Source organism: Pleurodeles waltl, chromosome 3_2 (assembly GCF_031143425.1).
Source record: "Pleurodeles waltl isolate 20211129_DDA chromosome 3_2, aPleWal1.hap1.20221129, whole genome shotgun sequence".
NCBI classification, from domain to species: Eukaryota; Metazoa; Chordata; class Amphibia; order Caudata; family Salamandridae; genus Pleurodeles; species Pleurodeles waltl.
Window position 1 is genome coordinate 225073049 of NC_090441.1, and position 21391 is coordinate 225094439.

At 43.9% G+C, this 21391-nt stretch overlaps 1 protein-coding gene across 1 annotated transcript in view; it reads left to right on the top strand.

Moving 5' to 3' along the window:
- LOC138286373 (scavenger receptor cysteine-rich type 1 protein M130-like) overlaps positions 1-21391 on the top strand; it is a 793269-nt gene that overhangs the window by 109891 nt on the left and 661987 nt on the right. The window contains exon 3 of the mRNA XM_069226532.1: positions 1234-1438. Coding sequence (XP_069082633.1) covers positions 1234-1438 — 205 coding nt within the window. The remainder of the gene's footprint in view (positions 1-1233; positions 1439-21391) is intronic.

Consider the following 21391-nt stretch of genomic DNA (forward strand, 5'->3'; position numbering starts at 1 on the left):
GAACTTGTGACACACACAGAACGCCGAGTCTTGGCCAGTTACACTGCGTGTCACATTGTAGTAAGGCATAATATTAACGCTAAGGACCTGCTTTATACTTTTTCACACAAAACTGAGCTACCGCCATTCGAAGATGCCAGCCGGGCGTCATATTTATGGAATGACGGTGGCCGGCGGTAAGGCCCAGTTAGCGTTATAAAAAAGGACGCTAGCCAGGTGGGAGAGACGTAGGGGGAACAGGAGGTTGTGCGTCAAAGGATGACGCTAGTATGGTCATGAAAATTGACCTTTTACCAGAGGCAACCCCCATGGACATGCTCAAGAGTGATCCTTTTGCCATCACAATTTAACTGGAGATCATTTTCATATTTTTACTTAAAACTACTTTAAGAAAACCCAATATACTCCGGCTGTATAATCAACTGCACAGCAGGATGTCCAAGGTCACTCACCCAATGTATGTACTACACAAGAATCGTAATCGCTGGTTGTATCTTGTTCGTGTCACAGGGTACCCCAATACAAAGCTTCCGTTTCTTGACCACATCCCACGTAGAAATATCACGCATAGATGTTGAGGTCTCTTCCAAATAGTGCAAAGTCCTTTCTTCACTTGTTGCCAGTGTGGAAATGATGACTCGCTCCTCTTGTATACAGTATTCACCAATGGTTTATTTATTATTATTATATGACAAATACCTCATCCATCAGAGAACTCTCCTCTCTCCCCCTGCCATTTACGCATCCCATTCCAGACTCGTCAGGCCTAAGCACACTAAGATCATGACGTACCACACGCCCTCTCTTGTTTGCTCTTTGTCTGTCATCCCTTCCCTGTTTTTCAAATTCTCTTTTCGTCTCGTGTTCTCTGTACCTCTCTTTCTTTCTCTCACTTTTGCTGTATCTGTCTATCTTGTTCCCTCTGCCAAACTCATTATCTCCCTTCCTTTCTTTCCCTTTTCCTTCTCTCTATTCCCTTTCTTTCTCTTTCTCTTTCTCTGCCTCCTTGTGACTGAGTGAGGTTAAGATGAGGAGACTTTGCTGCGAGGGGTAGTTAATATATACATTTATGTGTTGAAATGTAAGTAAACTTGTCATTTCTCTCTGTTTCTTTGCAGTTGATACACATGTTGTTCGCCTCTCTAATGCTGCAGATCCTTGTTCTGGGGTTGTGCTGGTTCAAGTAGGTGGCATTGAAGGAACAATCTGTGACGTGTTCTGGGATATGAATGATGCAGCTGTGGTCTGCAGACAGCTGGGGTGTGGAGTGCCCATCTCAGCACCTGGAGGCTCTGTCTTTGGAGTCCCTCTGGCAAGTATCCTCTCATAACCGATGTGAACTGCAGAGGAGATGAGCCCAGCGTGTTAAAGTGTCGCTACAGCTCAACACCGCAGTCATTTTGTAAACCAAAAAGGGATGCGTCAGTGTATTGCACAGGTAAGAAATGTGGCAGGTCCTAGAAAGTGATTAAAAAAATCAGACATTTGGTCCAAATGTAGGAAAAACCTAATGGGAGTAAATTAACACCTTGTGTTTCTGTAGATCCACATTTGAAGTAAGTAACAAAGGGGAATATTATTTGGGGGGGAGTCACCCACCTCAAGCACTAATAACACTAACTTCTCATTGTCATCTCCCAAGTCACCAGCTTAACCCCCTTGTAGCTGTGGTACCGAGCAGATAGGATTCATTTAGGAGAATGAGTAAAGTATTTATGCAGTACCATAACAGCAAGAAGGTCAAAACAGCAAATAATAAAAAAGTGTAAACAATTAGAAAAAAAGCAAGTCTGAGTATAAAGAACAATAACAGAAATCCAATATGGTGTGCTATAAATTTAAGTCTTTAAAGTTTTAAGTGAAAATAGCATTAAAAAGCACTTTGCACCAGGCACTTTGAGTCCAACCGTGATGCATTCCGAGGTCGCATATAACCAAGCAGTGCCATAGGATATAACGCACTTGGAAATTAAGCTGATGGAATAATTTCATGTTTGTGATGCAATAACTCATCCGCCAACCTATAAATCAGGCCGTTAGTCTGCAAACTGGAATTCAAATTTTGTAGCAGACTGTATCCAGAAAGGTCTCACCAAAGTTGGATAGTTTAGATTTTTACATCTGCGCAAGAAAACAGGCTGTATCAGATACGTCCCCAGAGGTCAGGAATTTGCTTCTGCAAAAATGCTCCAAGTGGGAGGAACCTGTTTTTTTTAGCCCAGCAGTACTGTGATTTACCAGATCGACTCTGATGGTTCGTGATATTTCTCCAGCGGCTGGATATTAGAATTTTAGGGCTTTCCAGAAAAGGCCCTAAACTGGGTTTAGTGCAGATCCACTTTAAACTGGGCAACTAGACAGACAGGATCATGTGGTCCATCAGCTTTTTGTGTCCATATATGACAACAGGAGGTCCTAAGAGTCTGTCTATTTCTTTGTACTTGGTACAAGAGGGAGCAGACCCAGACCTTGTGAGCTCCTTTCTGGTTATAGCTATCAGGGTCCAGTCCACTTCTGATCTTCTGCAGTTCCAGAAAGTGTTCTGAGGAGGGTTTCTTGGGGGTATCACATTTATGGTTTGCAAAACCAAATGGTTGAGATGACGTCTGGCTCATCCCTAACCTATAATGTAAAAGTTCCCAGGATTAACTCTTTGCGCTGCTGCAAACATTCCAACAGTACATCTTACTTCTAAAACCCAAGCTGTAGGAACCCTTCCTTGGTTTTGCAGATCCTCTCTGCCCACCCAGATATGTGCCCAACTGTTGAGACGGAAACTGCCCTGCATTGAGGGTCACCAAACCCCTCCCCTGACTACCCAGCTCTGTAGATCACTGGACCACTGATGATGATTTTGGTCATGGATGAACATGGATCATGCATGTGCGCCAGGATGTAGGCCTGTCTTATGGTAATGCGGTGTTGTTAGATTAGGAGGTGTGTACCAAGGGTGCCTTTCTAGTGGTAGAGGGCTAGTGCAGTTACCTGCAGAACAAGTGTGTTGGTAGCAGCATATCCAGTTTGTTTTTCATAAGAATCAGTAGTATGAAAATACCTTTTACCTGTGGCACTGGAATGGTGCTCACTGGTCCACACATACATTTCTGTGACTGTGTGCTTAACTCAACCTTGGCATGCATGGATTGTGTGTAGCTCTGGACAGCATGTGATACTTGCATGTATATGCTTGGATATATGTGTGGCTATAGACGCTTCATAACATGGAGGCCTGTGGGTTCCATTTTGAAAGCATAGGCCCTCGAGAGACTATTAGAGGTGAGGCCTGCAACTCCCAGACAGGAGATAATGATTGCTGTCAATCCTGAGGGTTGTGGTGGGATCACGCCCCAAAGGTAGGTGGAAGAGAGCATCATCTGTGCACATCAAAGGCCTATTTGAGTCCATGAATAGTTTCTTGTTAGTGGGGTCAGAGCTCATTGATAGGGATATGGTGGGACTGGTACCGTGGACGAGGCAATCTTTATAGAGAGGAAAGCTTACAAGTTTAAACTTTATGGGTCACATTTCAGTGGAAACTGACAGACAGGTGTCATTCCTATTTTCTCCCTTGATATGTGCTGTGAGTCAATTAGCATTCGAGCCATACATGCTTCGGCAATTTGCCCCTTTGAAAAAGAAAAGGGCAGAGGAGAGAGAACTTCAAAGGAACTGACATCCATAACCCAAATTTCAAAGGCCCAGACACTAAGGGCCTCATTACAAGTGTGGCAGTCTTACGACCACCACACTCGCTTTGGCGGTCCGATGCCACATAACAACCCTGGCGATCCCACCTCCAGGAAACCATCAGCTCCGCCAGGATCTTGGATCACTGCGGTCTGGTAGTGGGGGAGATTCTAATCTGCCAGGTCAGAGCTCCAAGAAGCGCTGCCCTGCAGATTACGACCTCGTTCTCCGCCAGCCTTACCGCCACGAAAGGGCTGGCAGGGAACAGGTGCAGGGGTCACGGGGGGCCCTGCATGGCCATGCACTTGGCAATACTTTGCAGACAGTGAACATTGCAAGGGTGCTGGTGTACCCTGCTGGCTACAGCATTGCCGTTGGCTTGATTACGAGCCGGAGTCAATACTGTAGCCTGTTTTCCATTAGGCAGGGGGCCGAAACTTAGGTTTCCTCCCACTGACCTAGCGGGAAACTCCTAATGAGTCCGGCTGGGAGATCGCCACGCAGCCAGTGGCCACCCTGTCAGGAGTTTGGTGGATTTGGCAGAATTTTCTGTCCACCAAACTCAAAATGAGGCCCTAATTCACATATGTGTCTGATTTTGGACAGTTATGGTGAAAGCATGAGTCCCACACTTTTTTCAACAACATTGTTCACCAACTAGAAAAATATCACGGACTTCTAGCTGCTTGAACCAGGACTATGGACCAATGTCTGCTTGTCCCCCTGCTAGGTGAGGGGCCTTTATCTAGGAAGTCAAGACCACTTGCCCTGAGCCTGGAGTACCAGCCTTCTGGCTGCCTGCCAAGACCACTGGACCCTGTGAAAAGGAGGAAAGTGCATGGAGGGAGCAAGACCCAGCAGAAATCCTGGCACGTCGACTGAGAGCGATATGTGAGACATTCAGTCCAATCTTGACTGCTGCAATGTGGGCCACCTGCCAAAGTTGGTGACCCCATGTACAAGGAAGTGGCTTACCATGAAGTGTGAGCCATTGTCCATGTGTGCACCAATGTTGGCAACTCCTGTGTGTTAGGAAGAAAGCCACAATGAAGTCTGGGCCATCACGTATGCATCACCATAAACTAGGCTTGGTCGAAACTTATGCTGGGGCAGTAGACATCATTTTGATAATTTAAAATTTCAAAAAAGTTATGTAAAATTTCAAGGATTACGTCAGTATACCCTATTGTGTAATTTTGAGGAAAAACTTTAACATGAGATGAACTGTTCAGGTAATTTTTTTAAACGAACAGCATTTCATTTAGATTTTTTTACCCGCGCAGACTATTCGGTTAATTTTTTAGTGCAAAACTACAAATCTGAACTCAAAAGGCAGTGTTTGGAATATGAGCAGCAGTTCCTTGAATGTTATGTGAGAGGCTTGCAAACATTTCAGGATATTGTTTTTACCAGAGAGGACCACTGGGGTCATTTCTGGGGGCAAAACTAATAACCCAAACATGAGTGGCAGTGTTTTGAACGCAAGCAACTGCAAAACAACTTGAAGTGACATTTTCAAGTTGAATTTTTATCCAACAGGCTCATTTCAGTCATTTTTTAGTGTAATGTGTATTTCTCATAACTATGAGTAATTTTGCATATTTTTGCTGTAATTGCGCTTAATTGCAATACATGAAATTACACAAGTTATGCCTACTGTGTTTGCTGTTTGCCATCCAGTTGTGTAAGACTGTTCTGGATGTCAGGTCTGCTGGGGACTTATATGAACTTAGCACCTGAGTGCTGCTGTCATTGACTCTTTAGTCTAAAGTTAGACTTTGTCATGCATGAGTAAAGTGTGGGCCTCATCTGGAAGTCCCATTATCTAATGGGAAATAGCCAAACTCACTAGAAGGTAAAGCGGGACTCAGGGTTTCCGCCCGAGATGACACTAGCACCCAGAATTTAACAGATTGTAGGGATTTGTTCATGTGCTGTGTCCTTGCTTCATGTATGCATTAAACTACTCCTTTTTTCATACAACCAAGTATTTTATTGGGCAATCAGCTCATTAGCATTACTGTATGTACTTTGAGTCTTGTGCCTGTATATTCCTCATACCTATCTCCCCCTAAAAAGCCTGGGATTGCTCAGTCAGCATTACCACTGAGAACCAAGGGCTGGAAGGAGTAGTACTTAGGCCAGGTACTTAGAACCCATATTGACAATATATCCAGGCCCATAGTTATTCTTCTTTTGCACCAAATTTGCATCATTTTTTTAACGCAAATTTGCCGCAAACTTAACTCCATATTTATATTTGGACGTTAGACCCACCTGACATCAAAATATAGGAGATTGCACCATTTTTTGGTTGAGTGTACCTACCTTGCGTCAATGAGATGCAAGATAGGCGATACCATCTAAAAAATTGTGCTTTGTCCATAGCCCCATATTTATCCCCTGTGCTAAAATGATGCGCGGGTGGGAGGAGGTCAGACAAGGCGTTGGGGGATCTGTAGACTCATTTCCATGGCTTAACAACATGTAATGGGTCCTCAGGTGCCCTCCCCAAGCCCCAGGAGCACCCCCACCCCCACCAGAGGGACACCGGAGGATGGTGGACCCCATCCCAGGTATGTCCAGGGAAGTATTTTTTAAATATTATTTTTTTGTCATCGGGGCCCTAACAGGGTGCAATGGCCATACCCAGGGGACACTTGTCCCCTGTTCTGGCCATTGTGGCGGTGAACATGACTCCTGTGTTTCCTAAGACAGGACTCATGTTTTTGGTAGTTGTGTGCCAGGAAATAGAACTAGTCTTTTTTTGCCTCTAACCAGGCTAGTGTCATTTTTTGACGCACAACCCCCTCCTTCCCTACTACTACCCTCACCCGGCTGGCGTCTCTTTTTTACGAAGCTAGCCCAAGTTTAGCATCGGCTCGCCTTCCCGCAGTTTTACACTAAACAATATAAATTTGGGTCTTACTTTGGGCCCTGGGACATCAGGAGGATTAGGATTAAAAGGCAACATACCCCCTCTGAAAGGGATTGTGACACCAGGGAAATGAGCAGTCCCTTCCCTGTGTCTACTCCAAATAGGTTCTGGGAGCAACGTTCCTCTCACTGGGCAGTGGGTCAGCCTGGCTGCTGTGTGCCTGGGAAACAAAGGCTTTCTTTCCCTCTGGTTTCACCTGACAATTACTTCTGAAATTAAGCCTCATGTTGATCCTTTACAAGTGAATGAAGCTACCGGGTGACTCTAAGTTACCTTTCTGCAAGAGGAATAACACCTCCCAAAACCCATGCCATTGTCTCTGCTTTTGGAGCAGTTTTCACACCTCATAGCCAGGAAGGCGGTGGCCGGCCAGCTCTCCAATGCTATTGCTGATTTGCTTAACTGGGGCTGCGGCAGGAAAAGTACAACTTTCTCATCATCATTATCAAAAATACTTTATTTCGGCCACACAGGCCATAAAGTGCATAGCAAATACAAAAAATAAATAAATAAATAAATATATTTAACAATTAAATCATTACAATACATTTTATAAAAAGAGTAAAAACCTGAAGACCTGAATTCTCCTCATCAAAAGCATTCTTCAGTACATAATTATTTATTCAAATGCATCATGTCAGTGCAGATAAAACGTTTGCTCTAAGAATCCACATTGCTCCAAGAAACTTGGCAACAACAGTAACCAATGCCAAATGAGTATCTGATCTAAGGATTCGAAGACCAACAAGGGACCTACGAACCCCCAGCAACCTACAGGCAGGGGCAAGCCATTTCCTGCAAGGGGTTTTGTAAGCAGGGCAAACCAGTGCTTAATTTGTGCTCGTTGTCTCCGGTGCTGAGTACCGGCACTTATTTTTGAGGGCCGGGGATTATTCGTAAGCCTCAAGCATTTGCTGCGAGCAAAAGACACATATGGAAAAGATGAATGAAGGGAAAAACGAAAAAGCATCACAAAGGGAGACAGTAGAAAGCTGCAAGAGTGAGCTGAAGGGGCAGGGAGTGGCTTTATATGGATTGAAGAGGCCCGCTGGAACCCACAGGCCTCCATGTTACGTCCCCTCAGTATTCCATGTTCACACATTTAATTGCAGCAGCCTCGTGTTTAAGAGGAGGGCTTTGGGCACCAGTACCTTTTCATTTACAAATTAAGCACTGGGGCAAACAAATAAAACATGAGGCAGATTTTCGGAAGGAGCATTACAAGCTGAACAAGTGGTCACCCCCTCAGATGACCAATGACTGGTAAATAATCTTAACGGTAAGGTTCCTACACAAAACTGGAAGTACAACTTTCTTTATTTGTGAACCAAAATTGCATCCCAAAAAGACTCTTATTTACACATATCTTTCTGATCAAAAAAATTGAGTGATAATTTGGAGTGAAGTGCTGCCCTCAGCTCCACCACCCTCCAGTACTGTTTTTTAAGGTCAAGTTTTGAAGGAAAGGGAGCAATACTTGGAGAATCCCAAAGCTCACTGAGCCCAAGCATGTATAGTGACTGTTTAATATATCTGAGCCAACGAATGCTAAGGGAGCGACCAACTTCCATTACGGCCTGCAGGGCTACAATGTAGGGGCAAGCTCTGGTGTAGCCCAAACCCACCTCTAATACAAAAGAGGGTGTAAACAGGCCTTATAACATATGCTCTTAATGCCCAAGTCCCTAAAAAGAGGGAGCAACGGGGTGCTCATAGGAAGAGAGACAAGCTTACTTATGAAGGTATTCCCAACAGTTGATATTTCTTGGGCTTTGGCATGCCCCCATAATTCTGCACTATAAAGAGCAGAGCTCACAGCCTTGTCTTCATAGATAGTATAAGAAAGGCCAAAATCCTTAATTAAAACCCCTGTAATTTGCTTTTGCTTCAACACCTGCTTAGCGATGAGTGGCTTTCAAGACATGCTCTTTGAAAGCATTAGGCCAAGGCAGCTAAACGATTTCACCTTCTAAAGTGGAGTACCTCCAAGTGTAACCTTCCACTTAAGAGATATATGGGGAGTGAACGCCATCATTTTGGTTTTGGAGGTGTTGATTTCCAATCCCAGAGCAGAGCAGAATTCCTCAAAACACATAAGGAGTTTCTGTAAGTCACTAGGGAACTTAGATATCGAAAGGGTGTCATCTGCAAATAGAAAGACCGGATCTTTATGTGTGCCTAATAATGGTGCGTCTGCCTCCACCTTGAGTAAAGAAGAAACAGTGTCATTAATATAAGAAGAGAACAGAGTTGGAGCAAGGACACACCCTTTGTGCACTCCCCTTGACATAGGAATTTTATCAGTAAGTTGCCTCAAATCTCCCCACCTGACACGTGCATAGTTGCCCTCATGGAGCTGTACTATCAAGGAAAGAATGTGGGTGGGGAATGCCATCCTGGAAAGAACTTCCCACATTTTTTTGTGAGGCACTAAGTCAAACGCGGACTTCAAATCAACAAAGGCAACGTACAGATTCCCCTTAACAATAAAAACTGTCTTCCAATATAGAAGCAAGAACCTAAAAGCTTGATCAAAAGTGGAAGTTTTCTTGCGAAAGCCAGCTTGTAATGGGCTAAGAATATCACGCTCCGACATCCAGTCCTGAATCTTCCCCAGAAGGCAGTGGCAGAAAACCTTTTGCACACAGTCCAGTACGCTAATTGGTCTATAGTTGCAAGGTAGGGCTCTATCACCCTTTTTGAAAATGGGAACTACAACAGCACCCTTCCACAACTGAGGAATTGGTGCCCGCCGCTATTTCATGGGATATGATAGTAATATTTCTCTATCATATTTCAATATCCATTAGACGTCTTCCCCACTTTAAGGTACCCAGTGAGTGCAATACGTCCTATAGAGAAAACAATTTAATCTGTAAAGGGCTCGGAGTTTGGTCAGGAGCGCCACTCGAGACCTTATTAGATTCACATAGTAGATTGAGATGATCATCCGATTACATTCAGGCAAAGTGGTCTACCCCCGTTCCTGCATCAATGTTCGTTGTAACATTTAATACACTATTATCAGGGCTACGGGCAGCCAAAGACCAGAATTTAGTGCAGTTCTTCTCATGCGAAGCATCATTTAGTGCTGCCTAACACTTATCGTTTTGCTCGCGTTTGGCTTTAGAAATAGTGGACTTATAAGACTTCCTACTATACAGATAGCAACTGCATCCTTGGATCTGATGGCCTGGATCAAGAGTTTATTTGAAGCTCGACATTCCTTGTTGAACCCATGATGTTTCCCTTTAGTCCGTCCACCACCAGAGTCAATACCTGCAATGACGTGGGTCGCAATACTCTCAAAACATTGAACATGAGATGTGGCTATTTGCTCATCAGTAGTTGTAAGGCCCGCCTCTAAATGCACCAGTGAAGTCCTCAGAGCAGCATTCGCAGAGCTTATAATGTCCGGCCGTGCTGATAACTTGCTCCACTTGAAGTGGCACTTTCCATCAGTCATACTAATACCTAATGAAAATATAGTGGTATATGGTCGTAGACATTTGATTACACAGGGCAATCATTTGGACAGAGAGCAGATTATGATCACTCTCGGTTCTCTCAATAACTATCATATCAACAACTAAAGGCCACAATCTTATATCAATTAAACAATAGTTGAATCTACTTGTGTGGTTAACCTTATTATAAGTATGACAACCCTTTGTGTCAGGTTTTGTCCTGCCAATGAGTGCTCTGAGCCCAAATTCAATAGTCAAGGTTTTTAGCTGGAGAGCAACCTTTTAATGGGTGGAATGTCCAAGGAAGGAATGGGCCATGCCCTATCCTCCTCACAAGTAAACCCAAGATCATCCCAGTCAAGAGGTTCAAACGTGACATTAAAGTCACCAGCCACAATTAATTTGAAGTGCTGGGGACATTGCCTCAGGAATGTCTCCAAAACGCAGAGGGTATCAGAAGCCAAACCTCCCCTTACCCTTCTTGCATAGATGTTAAGAATAATCACGCCCACGTTTGCCCCAAACAGTAACCGGATGCCTAGTGTGTCAGGGGAGTCAATGGATGGCTGAGATATATGACAGTTTGATGATGTTCTGACTCATGTGATTAGACCGCCAGACGGTCTGCCCCTATTACTGGAAAGTGCTGGAGTGAAAAAGTTTAAATAGCCGGTCCGAAACAGTGGATCGACTGCCCAAGTTTCCTGAAAAAGATAGAGGTCATGGTCTTCAATGAAAGGAATAAAGGCTGGAAGGGAGACAAGAGATCTTAAACCGGCCACATTCCAGGAAGCATATCGCACCCCAACACTTTGAGAAGCTGCCCTGGCCATAGATGTAATGTTAACGATTGGCTAGATGATCCTGAGTTGATTAATGAGATCCATGAGGAGAAGAGGAGTAGGTAGTCAAAAAGTCAAGGGTAGGGGGAACACCAATACCAGAGCCAATTACATCATGTAAGGAGGGACCCAGAGATGGTAGGTCTAAAGGGGACCCAGGTAGTACACCAAGTCAATCGTTCACATTTAAATCGGATGAGCTGCACCCTAAATGGGGAGTAAGCCGAACCTTGCGATGAGAGAAAAGCCTAGGGTATTTAAACTGAATGCAAGAATACCTAGGGGAACTTGTCCTAGTATCTAGAGCCACCAAATTACTCACCATACTCATGCCCCTGAAGGTTAACTCAATCGTATCACAATGTGTATCAGGATCAGGCCTTCTGCCTGCCTCAATTATATCTTCACGTGTCACAGAGTAACAACCTCTCACATGATGGATCCAATGAATCGCCTTATTTCTGACAGATTCTCCCCCTTCCCTAGAAGCTGCTGGATGTAATTTGGGCACATTAACCATCAAGACAGTATTAGTAGATTTAACATAATCAGCAGTAGGGTGTACAACACGATTGGAGACATTGTCATCCACAGATTTGGAAAATCATTAGCAGGCTATTGATTCTTTAACCAAGCCCAGACCTTTACATGTGGGAACCTGTCTAGAGTTCTCATCCTTGCAGCTGGCCTCACAGTGACCATCACAGGGAACCGAGCTGACAGCAGCAGTACAGGTAACACATGCATGATTCTTATTGCAATTAGACAGAGGCAATTTAGGTGACGGAGCCAAGAGGCCTGAAGAACTGTGTGTGGAACTATGGACATGATTTTTGGCAATAACTGTTTAACCATAGATGTTAAGAAATGTACCATAGATTTAAGCTCGGCCACCTCACACTTTAGATCTTGTATGTGGGAAGTGTACGGGATGGGCTTCGGACACAATAGAGTTTGTATTTGCATCTAGTACCTCACCTGCCATGGTACTTATATCAGGATCAGCATGTGGATCTGAAATGTTATTTAAAGGGCTAAAGTGATTGCTACAATGAAGGACATCACTATCTATGTCTGATGGCTCATTCGCCAGTACTGAGGGAATGTGTGTGACAGCATGCCCCCCACCCCATTGGAGCTGAATCCTGTGTCTCCCATATTTTAAACATATCTGGAATTTTCCTGTGATACGCACACAGGCTAGTTGGAGAGCGTGCCTTCAGGGACATTATCAGGAGAAGAGATAAATATTTCCTCACATTCAACCAGGAGATTATCAAGCCTTTCCATTACACAATTATTTGGTGCATGCTTCTGCTTCTTGTATTTTTTATTATGCACCATCCCAGCCCTGCCTTCTGTCTCCTTCCTTTTACCCCTCAGTAATACTATATTCAATATGGGTGGGCCCTTCACGTTCAAATAGATCAATAATACAGTTCTGGTTATAAATGCAACAGTACAGTGTGACCTAAAAAGAATCCGCTTCATAAAAAACAAAAAATCTTAGAGGGGTGGCCCAACCCAGCCTCTTTCGGCCTCCGACGGGCTCTGACAGGTGTGGATGGGCCAGCCCTTGGCCCGGGCTTTGCCCGGGAATGGCCTGTGCGCATCCCATGCTGTGGGAGAATGAAAGTGCTTATGAGCACGAGTCAGTGCTGGTGGGCCTGGGACCGCCTCCTGGAGCCCTGGGGCTGCTGGGACCTGTAGTCTCCCCTACAGACTAGATTCAATGCTTTTAACATCCTGTGCTGTGGGAGAATGAAAGCGCTCATGAGCGCGAGTCAGTACCGGTGTGCCGGTGGGCCTGGGACCACCTCTTAGGGCCCTGGGCCTGCTGGGACCTGTAGTCTCCCCTTGAGACTGGATTCAATGCTGTTAGCATCCCACGCTGGGGGAGACTGAAATCACTTATGAGCATGAATCAGTGCTGGTGTGCCAGTGGGCCTGGGGCTGCCTCCTGGGGCCCTGGGCCTGCTGGGACCTGTAGTCTCCACTCGAGACTGGATCTGATTCTGTAAGCATCCCAAGCTGCACGAGAATGAAAGCGCTTTTGAGCGCGAGTCAGTGCCGGTGTGCAGGGGGGGGACTTTGGCGCACCTCCTGGAGCCCTGGGCCTGCTGGGACCTAAAGTCTCCCCTTAAGACTGGATTTGATACTGTTAGCGTTACGTTTCTTAAATGTTTATTAACATTTCTATATCATCATGAAATTCGAATTTTAATCATTATTAAAAATAGTTTTTGTAATAGGTTTGTAGCTCTTTCCTGACAAAAGTTACATATTAAAATTTAGAATCAGTACTTTAACATCAACATATTCAAGGATTCAGCTACAGCCTTGTCAGTAAAATGGCTTTTTGGGAACTAATCAGTACAGGAACATGTCAACTTTAATTTTGCAGATGATCCTCTTTATAATATTAGGTACCCTAACTTCTAAACATCAGGCATCCTACCTTATGAGAAACAAGGTGCCCTTAGGGGTGGCTTGTTAATATCTGAAAATAGGGTTTCTGACCTGCCAAAATGTTTTATTTGGACAGGTTTTACAACAGATTTGAAGGTTGTTACTGTCAGGATACACATGTATGCCTGAAGCCATGTTTTACAGACCCACTTTGTGCATGACATGACATGTGCTGCAGTACAGAGGTGGCATTAAACTGCCAGTACCTGGGTGCATTTTATATACTATAAACAAGGAACTTGTGGGCATGTTAAATATGTCAAATCTGTTCAACTAGCTTAACCATGGTTAAAGGGGAGCACAGACATTTTACTATTGTTTAACAAGGTGACGTGCATACAGCCTCTGTGGACACCTTTGGTTCCTGGGCACTATCTTTGACCCAATCAGCCTCCCTTAATTACCCTTGGTATTTTTTGGGTGACATCAACATCTACTTCAACCAAACCTCCTACTCTTTGGGAACAGCATTCATCTTTCTCCTTATTCATTGTGAACTTAACCCAAGCACTTTCTTTACTACTTGTTTAGAACCACTCTCTCTTCATCATTTGTTAGGGTACTTTCTGCTGCCAGATGTACTCTTTCCACCCTTTGCCATGGACTGACCACCTTTTACTTGCATTTTCCCTCGGCAGAAGGGCGTTGCTATATTGGTCCCTCTTACTATTGAATGCAGGAAGTGGAAAAGGTGTGTCTGGGGAGAAGCTACCAAAAATTATATTATTCGACCCTTTAAAAACTGACACAGCTTTTTCAACTCCAGCCCTGATGTATCAGTACTATGCCCTGCTCCAATCCTCAACAGATACCTTAGCTTCTGTGAACATCATCAGAAAGGTTCCAGCTAATGGTTGGTGCACACTCAAGTTAAAAGCCTTCAAGTCGTAGCTTCATGTTGTGGAGTATTGTGGCATTGGGATTATAGTGCCAGCAAGAAGGCTGAGTTGATTAAGTCGAACCACAATTACAATTATACAATTTGGAAGGCTAAAACTTTTTTATTTAGAAAAACTAAAATCAGCTAATCCTCCCTGTAGGAAGTTGGCTCTGTATATACTATCTCAAAGTAAGAGTGTGCACAGAGGGCAAGGGGTTCCCCTTAGAGGTAAGATAGTGGCAAAATTAGATAATTCTAATGCTCTATTTTGTGGTAGTGTGGTCGAGCAGTAGGGTTATCAGAGGGTAGTGTTAAGCATTTGTTGTACACACACAGGCAATAAATCAGGAACACACACTCAAAGACTTAACTCCAGGCCAATAGTTTTAATATAGAAAAATATGTTTTCTTAATTTATTTTTAGAACTACAAGTTGAAAATTTGAAGTAAATACATAAAATGCAAGGTACTCCACACAGGTAAGTTAGGAACTTTGAATTAGAGCAATAACATATACAGTATTTGTTAAAATGGCAGTAAGCTATTTTAAAAGTGGACACAGTGAAAAAAATCAACAGTTCCTGGGGGAGGTAAGTATTGGTTAGATTGTGAGGTAAGTAAGACACTTACAAGTTTCAGTTCCTGGGCATAGGCAGTCCAAGGCAGCCCCAACGTTTCCACACCAGCAGCTCAGGGCCGGTCAAGTGCAGAGGTCACAGAGGTGCCCAAAACACATAGGTGCCTATGGAGAACAGGGGTGCTCCGGTTCCAGTCTGCCAGTAGGTAAGTATCCGCTTCCTCGGTGGCAGACCAAAGGGGTTTTGTAGAGCACTGGGGGGGACAAGTAGGCACACATTTTCTCCCCACCAGCACACACAAGCTGTGAGGCAGTGCGCATGTGCTGAGTGAGGGGTCCCCATGGTGGCATAATACATGCTGCAGCCCTTAGAGACCTTCTCTGGCATCAGGGCCCTTGGTACCAGGGGTACCATTTACAAGGGACTTACCTGAGTGCCAGGTTTGTGCTAATTGTGGAAGCAAAGGTACAGTTTAGGGAAAGAACACTGGTGCTGGGGCCTGGTTAGCAGGGTCCCAGCACACTTTCAATCAAAATTGGGCATCAGCAAAGGCAAAAAGTCAGGGGGTAACCATGCCAATGAGGCATGTCCTTACACTCCCAAAGCAATATTTTCTATTAATAGTAGACATGGAATGTCTACTCAGAGGGGACTATTAAGCTTAACACAAAATCTGATCAACTGCTGATTTTGCCCTCAAGTAAATTGAGGGCATCCAATTTTCTCAGGATCCTTCTCTTTAGCAATCTATAGATATTTATTTTTTATTCTCTAATCTTGTAACCCTATCTGTGTGTTGTGCATTAATTTAAAGGGGATTGTCTCTGTTGTTTGCCCAAAGCAAAGCTTCTGGCTCTTCCTGGTGACCCTATTCTGCATGAGGATTTTCTTAGTTGTGAGCTGGGCCAGGGCTATCATTAATTTTCCCTCTGTGAAGGCTGTACCCCAGATATTCTATAATGCCATATATGCTTCTCTTATTAAATAACCTACTCTGAACTCAGAGTAAATGGTCTAACTGCAGACCCATTTTTCAACTGCCTTTCCTTAGTAGGCTCTTGGTCCGCCAACAACATTCATGAGTCGTGACCAACAATGGACTTCTCCACTCCTCCCAGTGTAGGCTAAAGTACAGAACTGTCTTAGTTCTTGATGGTTTGTGACATGCTAATGATGCCTGCACTTCTAATGCATTTATCCTCTTGGTCTTTGCATCAGCTTTCTCATACAGTCAATCACTCTGTTCTTTTGACTTAATGCTCTAAACCTGGCATCACTGGATGGGCTTTACTCTGGTTTGCAAACTTTCTGTCTCAGAGATCCTTTTAAATGGCTCAGACCTCATTTGAGTCATCACAAAGAGTATGAGACTTATTTAGAGTTGGGCTTTACATCTGCCATTCCGAGGGACCTCCACCGCCCTGATTTAGAGTTCTATGCTAACCTGCAATAACAGGTGAAAAGACCTTTACATTGTCCGCCCCGAATAATATAGACCTTCCTCTGATCACCACTACTCCGTCCGGACATCAAAGGAGTTATTTAATTGTCTGAGCCAAAAGTGTCTTCGTCAATAGATAGCAGTCTGTGAGGTGGCAGCGGCTGGGGCAGCCTGGAAAACCTCAGAAGGCTAGTATGACAGTACTGGGAGTCCACTGTGGAGCCCCCAGAGTGCATGGAATTGTAAAACCAATACTGGAATCAGTATTGGGGTACAGTTTCCAGGTGCTAGACTCCTTACATGACCATATTCGGAGTCACCATTGTGGAGCTGCGTAAAATGGCATCCCCGCACTCACGAAGTCCAGGAAAATGGTCCTGGACGATGAATGTGAGGGCACCTCTGCTAGTGCAGGGGTGCCCTCACACAAAGGTACTTTGCACCCAGCTTTCAGGGTTGGAAAGCCTGACATATAGGTGACCTATAAGTGACCTGGTACAGTGAAAATGGCTGTGAAAGGGTGCATGCACCATTTCACGCAGGCTGCAAAGGCAGTCCTGCGGAAGCCTTTCTGTGGGCTCTCTATGGTTGGCAACAGTAATGATGCAGCCCATAGGGATCCCTTGGAAACTCCAATGCCCTGGTTACCTAAGTACCAAATACTAGGGACTTATACAAGGGCACCAGTGTGACAAATTTGAGAGGAGAGAGAGCATCAGCACTGAGGTCCTGGTTAGCAGGTTCCCAGTGACACAGTCAAACACACGGACATGAGGCAGAATTTGGTGTTAATATGCCAAAAAGAGGGTAGTTTCTTAGAGAACCCCCATAGCCCCCACAAACAAGGGACAATAAGGCTAACCTTGCCCACATGAGTCTTCTTTGTCTAAGTGGGAATATCTGGAGAGTCCGTCTGCGTTGTATTTGTATGTTTCCATTGTTCGGGGAAGGCAGCCGTGATGATGGATGCGTTGAGGATGGAGGAGGTGGGGCAGGGGTCGGTGGGTCCTCCAGAGTGAATGGAGTTCATGATAGCTGAGGTGCTTTGTGTGGTGAGCTGATCCCTTGAGGGGAGCAGAGGATTGTCAGTAGTGTCAGTGGCATGAGGAGGCTGTGGCGGTCGGTGGGTTGGGGTTCAAAGTTACTGTAGTTGGTGGCTATCTTAATGTGGAAGCAGTCCACTAGGGTGTTATACAGTTCCTATCTCACTTACTGACACCATATTGTTACATATATATTTGGCCACTCAGACATGTTGTAGAACATCAACACAGTGTGCCAAGTTGTTTCAGTGACTTTACCAGCATATGGCATGGAGTTATAGCTGCTTGCAGAGAAAGAAATACAGAGATCACTTGCTGGGGGGAGGAAGAAGAATGTTCCATTATTGTAGCACATCCACGAAGAGTACACTGGCTTCAGCACAGAGATTCAAGAAGCAGGCATCAAGCCTGGGAGAAAATTTGCTGAAATAGGAGTACTTGAAAATCTCCTTAGCATCACTCCACTGGATTCCAGTAGATTTCTGATCTGCATACAATTGTCTTATGTAAGCATTTCATTAAATCTTCTTTTATGGTGTGAAGCTCATGTCTTCCCTGCTCCCAGTTCATACTTTAGCAATGCACATATTCCTTCTTCAGGTTTTGATTGACCTACCATTCACCACAGTTCCCCTAACCTTCAACCCAATGTCTGTGAAGAAATAGAGTCACCAATTGTGTCTTCTAAGAAGGATGTTCCTTTTGAAATCTGTACACCTAAGCACCTTGGACTCCTTCCCTGTCCATGTTGCCATCTCTAGGCATAGAAGTATTATCCTACTGTAGATTGAAAAACTTACACCAACATTAATCACTCTCCCATATGTGGACTTGAGACACCACCCTTGTTTGGTCCTGACATAAATTGGAAGTTGGCAATCTCTACCTCTAAAGGCACCTCTTCTCTGTTCATCCACACCATCATGACCTACTCTGTAACGCAACCAGAGGATTTTAATAAGTCTGGATGAAACTCATGCAATTAACTTTGCAGAAATTATGCAAAATGTCCCAAAAATTAAATGAAATTATGGGTCAACAGGTTAAATAATGGTGCAGCATTTTGTGCTATTTTTAGACATGAGGACAAATTTTGAGTTAGAAATTGAGCAAAATAGCGAGTGACCTGACCCATAATCACTTGCATTCCATCATATCTTTTGCTCCCATGCTCTTATAATTGGATTTATACCAGAAATCTCAAAAATGCAATGTGGTGCATAGAATAATCTTGGGAATTTCATGTAACAATTGTTATGTTAAATTTTGGGAATGACTTTGGTGAAGACAAATATTTGAACTAAGCCTAGATATCACATCTGGCCAGATCTGAGCAATCTGTAGACCTTTTCAATCAAATATCTCAAGTCAAATCTTTTCCCCTTGTACTTTAATTAACCCAACATTGTAGCCTTCCCACCCACTCCAAAATGTGCCATCTTTGGGCACATTTTTGTCCATAACCGTATTTCTGTTTGATTGGTGAAACCATTCCCACATATTACTTGATTCTGGGATTTTTTTGATACGTCCGTGCATGAAGGAACTTTTAAAATAAAGGTATGAACCACCATACGAGATGCAAAGGACTTCAACTGCAACTGCACAAATAACTTCTGACACAAAACTGGAGCAGCCTAAAGCAGTCTAAACACGGGGGCCCATGAAGCAAATCAATGCTCCTTCCCAAAAACCATAATATCAGAAAGATGTCCACCCTAAAAATGCACCTTCCAAGGGAATGGGAATGTCACCGCAATATTGAATGCCCTTCTCACCCACATAAGACTCACTTCATTCTTAAAATATTGGCACTATCCTCTGCAGTCTAAGTACCAACATCCACTTTTCTTGTATTGTAAATCTGATATCCTGTTCATAACTTGGTTCTTACACATTATAATATTTTTAAAAACCTTTCCTGCAAAGTGCTCAACCACTTTCTAAGGTTTAAATGTGCCACAGCAAACACTGTTAAATGAAACAAATTGAAAATATGCATATATATGAGTATATAAATGTACAGGAGGTGAACTTATCTACAAAATGAGGCACTGCACCATCAAGAGGGGTAGAGGGAGGAGGCCTTCAGACTGGGATGGGGAAGAGGTTGGACTGGTTGGGGAGAGATTGTGGTCAGAGCGAGGATGACCTGGTGAGGCAGAGACCGTGGATAAGAGGAGGTGAGGCAGGGCATTCTTAAACACTTTAGAGAACATATGTACAATGTACAATCTCTTGCATAACAAGGCTTGTTATTATATAATATTGTTTCACAAATTGTCTCCTTCTAGCCAAGATCAACATAATGTGTGAAGGAAAGTGATAAAGGCAACCATCTGGACCATGACCATAGAATTTGAAGGAACCAGGCACTGAAATGCTAATCAATAGCTCTAGAAAGCTGTAGCAAAGGCCTAGCTCCCCAGGGAACTGTTCAAACCTTTATTCTGATAATGAGAGCATTGGCACATGGAGTCAAGCTAAAGAAGGGGACTGTCCCCCTCAGAATGGCAAAACTTCTTCTGCTGCACATGGTCAACATTCAGCTACTGCTCGCCAATATTTATAATCCCTCTATGCTAATAATGCTATACTCTAATAAATATCTAAATCTATTATAATTTCTGTATGTCTGCTTTGCTTTCTTGGCTCAGAGATCTCCGAGAATCAGCCCTCTACGGTGATGACACATAGATGCTGAGGGTGCAGATTAACAAGGATAAGCAATGGTGGAGTTCAGATATGAAATCCTTCGGGTATTTGTGCTTTTGGAGTCTTACTGGGTGTTCAACTGGTTATACTCCCAAAACTTTATTTTTTGTAAGGATAACCACAAGCTTTTTGTTTTGTTTGTTCCATCTTCCTTATGCTGATCAAGACCTACAGGAAGATACTGATCTGTTCAAAGATTGTGTGAACCCCTTTCGATCTCACGTGAATAAACTTTGTGGTATATTTACAAGAAAGTGGAGCATCGGTCCAGATGGGCCACTTTTCTTGTATTCCTCTCGATCCCCCTAACAACACCATGTTTGGGCTGTATTTACAATACAGCGCACCATGGCGGTCGTTACCCCAACACCTTCTAAATATTTGTAGCTATTGTGCCAAAAACGTTGGTGCAAGTGCAGCAAAGCAGAGGGAGGCCCATAGGAAGCAGAGGGAGGCCCATAGGCCAATACAGTAGCGTCACTTTAACGCCTGCCTTGTGCCGGCATTACAAATCACCACCCCAGGGATGGCGCAGTGAACTGTTGTAAATTGCACAGCACCATTTGTTCGGGCCTCCTGCACTCATGATGCATGCATTGCACCACTTTATGAATATGGCGCTGGGGAATGGCCTACTTAGCACTGCCTTAGCTTTAAAAAAATGATGCTAAGGTGGAGCTATGAGGCACTAGGGGCTTGCAAATCTGCCCCTTTATGTCACTGCCTTCTTGTCGTCAGCCCCTTGTAGCAACCCTTGGATTCTTTCCTTTCCCATGAGGTATGGGTCCATAGCCCAATCTATTCTCCTAAACATCACTGTTACACCTCCTACCTTTAGCATTTCCTCCCTTTCAACCCCTCCTTCCTTTTCTAGATGGAACATACCCTCTAAAAGACTCTGGCTTCTTGCAGTCACCACGAGGAGCAAACAAGTGCCCTATGACTGAGCAGCGACTGGGCTTTTAGGAGTGAATGTCTATGGCCTGTTGTCATCATTTGAAACTTGAAAAAAAATGCCTATCTCCAACAGTATAATTCACATTTGATTTTAGTTGGTTGTATTTAACCCACTGAGAGTACAGATATTTCAGATTATGTCACATTGATGTGCATCTGTTATACTCAAATAAAATGCAGGCAAATATGTTTAGTTATAGCATTGAATTGTTGGGAACTCCATTGAAGACAATGAGGTGTCTCAGGGCTACAAATGTCTGGTATAAGTCTTCTGCTCCCCGTTCTAATGTTTGTCTTCCTGGTTCTTCCTTTTTAATTCAGAACATTCACCCTCAGTGGGTGGAATGTTCTAATAGCCTTATAACCCACAGCCT